At 39.8% G+C, this 5,179-nt stretch overlaps 1 protein-coding gene across 1 annotated transcript in view; it reads left to right on the top strand.

Moving 5' to 3' along the window:
• The window catches only part of armc8 (armadillo repeat containing 8), a 77,236-nt gene extending 76,554 nt beyond the window's left edge, over window positions 1-682 (top strand). The window contains exons 21-22 of the mRNA XM_037686613.1: window positions 298-391; window positions 478-682. Coding sequence (XP_037542541.1) covers window positions 298-391; window positions 478-511 — 128 coding nt within the window. The 3' untranslated portion in view covers window positions 512-682. The remainder of the gene's footprint in view (window positions 1-297; window positions 392-477) is intronic.
• Window positions 683-5,179: the final 4,497 nt, after the last annotated feature.

Here is a 5,179-nt window from a genome sequence, read left to right as displayed (position 1 = left end):
ATATATATATATATATATATATATATATATATATATATATATATTTATTTATTTATTTTTATTTTTTTTTATTTTTTTGTACCAAGCCTTTTGCTACTTTAGCTAATGTTTTACTACTTTTTGCCTTAACAATTCTACTGAAATTAGCTGAAGATGCTGAAACTAAGTCATTCAGGACTCTGCATTCACACTGCATTTCTGAAGTTGGCTCTTTGCAAGTTTCAGTCCACATGATTGTTCTGCTTGAATGTTTTCTGTGCTTAGAGGCTGGTGGTCTTCTTCATTGTGTATCATCAGGGTCTCAGGAGCGTCAGGACAAGCTAAGGGAGATGGGCTTTGTGGACATCCTGCACAAACTGACACAGTCTTCTGATCCCAACCTCAGTGACAGGTGGGCCAGAACAGCAAATCCAAAACAGAGAAGTAAATATATACTGGCTGAGCTACCTAAATTAGTGCTAACTGTATGTGTTTCAGGGCTAAGACGGCGTTGCAGCAGTACTTGGCATGACAACAGTGGGTAGCAATCCTTTAATGCCAGTCTAACTATTGTTGGGAGGACGCCGGCTATCAATTCTTTGGTTTCACAATATTGAGGCTTGCTTGTTGCACAAAGACACCTTTTTACCCCTCCCTATCCCTTCTCTCTATCGGGCGCGTGTATGACTCACCTCTTCTGCCACCCAGCAACTCAACGGTTTTGCTCAGTTCTTGACTCATTGTGTCAAAACTTGGCCATTGGTAACATTTTTGAAATTATTGTATTGTTATTGAGATTTTGAGATTTAAGTATATATGTATGCGTCTGTGTGCGTGCGTGCGTGTATATTGTGTGTGTGTGTATGTACGGTATATATACCGTATGCATATGTACACATACAAACATACATACATACAGAAGGTGAAATAAGTATTGAATACATCATCAATTTATTAAGTACCAGTAAATATATTTCTAAAGCTACTATTTGACATGAAATTCTTACTAGATGTTGGCAACAAGCTGTCCAGTCCACACAGGCAAAGAAATAAAACCATAGATGTCCATAAAATATGTGTAGTCATGAGAAATAACAGAGGAAAATGAATGGAACACATGAAGGAGAGGTGCAAAAAGCCACGGAAAGTCATGGCACCAGCTGAGGTCTATTAGTAATTACAAAACAATCCTGCTACTTAGTGAAAAATAGTATCAGCTGGTTCAACCAAGGCACTACATAAGAAACTTCTCATGAGGGGTAAAATTAGTGAGCTGAGTCAAGACCTTTGCAACCTTGTTGCAAAACATACTGATGGCATTGGGTACAGAAGAATGTTTTAAGGGTCCACTGAGCACTGTTGGGGGCATAATCTGTAAATGGAAAGAACATAATTTCACCATAAACCGGCCACGACCAGGTGCTCCCTACAAGAATTCAGACAAAGGAGAGAAAAAAAAAATGATCAGAAGAGTTGTTCAAGAGCCAAGGACCATCTGTGGAGTGCTACAGAAAGACCTGGAATCAGCAGGTACAATTGTTGCAAAGAAAACAATAAGTAATGCACTCAACCTCCATGGCCTGTATACACATTCACCACACAAGACCCCATTGCTGAAGAAAAAGCACGTTTAAAGTTTGCTCAACAACATTTAGACAAGCCTGTGAAATACAGAGAGTGTATAGTCTGGTTAGATGAGTCTAACATGGAACTGTTTAGATGCCAAATTACATATCATGTATGGAGGCCAAGAAACGCTGCATATCACCCCAAAAACACCATACCAACAGTGAAGTTTGGAGGCGTGAACATCATGGTGTAGGGCTGTTTTTCATCATACGGCAAACTTCATTTAATTGAAGGAAGAATGCTTCCAGCTAGCAGGATGATGAAGTTGAAACAAACGTGGACATTTCAGCAAGACATTGACCCCAAACTCTGCCAAGGAAACTCTCAACTGGTTTCCAAAACAGAAAATAAAGCTTGCTAGAATGGTCCAGCCAATCACCTGACCTGAATCCAATAGAAAATCTAAGGATGGAACTAAAGGTCATAGTTCATCCACAGAAACTTCAGGATTTGAAGTGTTTGTGTGGAAGAATGGACCAAAATCACACCTGAACAATGCATGCGACTAGTTTCTCCACACATGAGGCGTCTTGAAGTTATCATCACCAACAAAGACTTTTGTAAAAAGTATTAAATAAATTTCAGTAAGTGTGCTTATTACCCAGCAAAGTTAAGTCATGTTCCTCTGGACCTGACTTAACTTTGTTGGATATAATTAATTAATTAGACCGATATATTGGTTGGGCTGATATTTTAGGCCAATATAGACATTTGGGCACTTATCATATCAGTGATAACTGTCCCAATATGTACTGGTATGAGCACTTAAAATTTTCACCCCTAAAATGCTGGGAACCAGCCATAATTGTACAATGTATCCAACAGTGGGCGCATGAAGACTTACTTTCATGCACTTTAAATTTCACTTTCAAATTCAGCACAGCCGAAGCAGGGAGCACTTAGGTCTTCACCATACATGACTAACTGTTTAAACAGGGAAGGGTGTTTCTTTAATTTATATTTTTGTATCACACTTGATAACTTCATGAATAGTGAAGGACAGAAAATGTGAATGCATGTTAGGAAGACTGTTTGAAGACTTCAAGTGTTGAAACAGGTTTAAAAGTAGCCGTTCACTTAAGATTTTTGGGGGTGTACAAAGCTCACAAATTTTCAGCTATTATATCAGTTATTGGCGGTTCACTTATCCTCCCAATATCGGTATTGGCAATAGCCAAAATTTCCTTATTGGTCGGGCTCTAGTCATTTTTCATCATTACACATAATTTATGGACATCTGTACTTTTCTTCCTTTGCCTGTGTGGATTGGATAGCTTATTACTAACATCTGGTGAGAATTTCATGGCACTAGCATCTTTAGAAATATATTTACTTACTAAATTGGTGATGTGTTCAATACTTATTTCACCTGCTGTATATGTATGTGTGTGTGTGTGTGTATGTGTGTGTATGTGTGTGTGTGTGTGTGTGTATGTGTGTCGCCCTGACTCCTGTCAGATTTCAGATGTTCTCTCTGCAATATGATTCTCAGCACAGTCCAGATCCACTTCAGTTTAATAGAAACTTGTATCTGATCCAGGTTATGGTCTGAACAGGTGATTAAAGTTTTCTCCCCCCCCCCCCCCCCCCCCCCCCCCTTCCACACACACACACACACACCTTGAGGAGTCTGCATAGTTTTGGAGCCTGTCATCTCTGGTATTATTATGATCCCCATGGGAAATGTAGTTCCAGAGCTTATAATGCTCAGTCTGACTTTGTTGGTCATATTGGACAGGACACCCGAGATGAGATGATGTATTTCACACCTTTGTAGAGTAAAACTTTCTGTAATTGTCTTTGCTGCTCTACTTTTTTTTGTGTGTTTGTCCAAAATAAAGTTTTGGTGCAACTATTTTTCCATAATGTGTATTACATTGTGAGCAGTGCTGAAGTAATATCCCAATTTGGAAAAAGTTAGGATGTTGTTTAAATTGTAAATAAAAACAAAATGCATAACTGTGTCTTAATTACAATGGAAGGTGGTAATTAAATCAAATGTTGGAACTCAGAAATTGTACAATTGTTTGGGGGGGGGGGGGGGGGGGCTAGTTTTGAATGAAATGGAAATAATACATCTCCAAAAGTTTGACAGCGCAACAAAAAGTTGTAAAAGTAAGTGGTCTGATTTAGAAACAGCTGGAGGAGCATTTTGCAAACATTAAGTTAATTGACAGCAGGTTAATGGGAAGCCTGGGTAAAAAAAATAAAAATTTTAGAGATATTAAATTTCTCAAAAGAAAAGATTGGCAGTGGTGCGAACAAACTGTCTTAAGAGTGGAGCTATTTTAGATTAATGGTCCTCATCAGAAAATTGGAAATAATGTGTATCCTGTCACCTACTGTACATTTTATCAAAGGATTTCAAGAATGAAGAGAGAGAGCGTTTCGCAAAGGAAAAGGATCAGTACTGGATGAAATTGATCTCTTGGCCCTTTGGCAGCACTGCATTTTAAACGGATCTGTTTCTGTACAGGGACAATTTCACAAATCTGTACACTCTGCCCTGGCATCCATATACAGTGAGGAAAATAAGTATTTGAACACCATGCGACTTTGCACGTTCTCCCACTTTGAAATCATGGAGGGGTCTGAATCTTTCATCTCGGGTGCATGTCCACTGTGAGAGACGTAATCTAAAAGAAAAATCCAGAAATCACAATGTATGATTTTTAATAATTTATTTGTGTGTTACTGCTGAAAATAAGTATTTGAACACCTGTGAAAATTAATGTTAATATTTGGTACAGTATCTTTGTTTGCAGTTACAGAGGTCAAAGGTTTCCTGTAGTGTTTCAGCAGGTCTGCACACACTGCATCAGAGATTTTGGACCATTCCTCCACACTCATCTTCTCTAGATCAACCAGGTTTCTGGGCTGTCACTGAGAAACAGAGTTTGAGCTCCCTCCAAATATTTTCTATAGGGTTTAGGTCTGGAGACTGGCTAGGCCACTCCAGAACCTTGATATGCTTCTTACGGAGCCACTCCTTGGTTCTCCTGGCTGTGTGCTTTGGGTCATTGTCATGTTGGAAGACCCAGCCATGACTCATCTTCAATGCTCTAACTGAGGGAAGGAGGTTGTTCCCCAAAATCTCCCTCTACATGGCCCCAGTCATCCTCTCCTTAATACAGTGCAGTCGTCCTGTCTCTTGTGCAAAAAAACACCCCCAAAGCATGATGCTTCCACCCCCATGCTTCACAGTAGGGATGGTGTTTTTGGGATGGTACTCATCATTCTTCGTCCTCCAAACACGGCGAGTGGAATAAAGACCAAAAAGTTCTATTTTGGTCTCATCTGACCACATAACTTTCTCCCATGACTCCTCTGGATCATCCAAATGGTCATGGGCAAACTTAAGACGGGCCTGGACGTGTGCTGATTTAAGCAGGGGAACCTTCCGTGCCATGCGTGATTTTAAACTATGACGTCTTAGTTTATTACCCACAGTAACCTTGGAAACAGTGGTGCCAGCTCTCTTCAGGTCATTGACCAGCTCCTCCCGTGTAGTTCTGGGCTGGTTCCTCACCTTTCTTAGGATCATTGATACGCCACGAGGTGAGATCTTGCA

Source organism: Nematolebias whitei, chromosome 13 (assembly GCF_014905685.2).
Source record: "Nematolebias whitei isolate Nwh7 chromosome 13, NemWhi1, whole genome shotgun sequence".
In the NCBI taxonomy this organism is placed as follows: Eukaryota; Metazoa; Chordata; class Actinopteri; order Cyprinodontiformes; family Rivulidae; genus Nematolebias; species Nematolebias whitei.
This window is presented reverse-complemented; position numbering and strand designations above follow the sequence as displayed.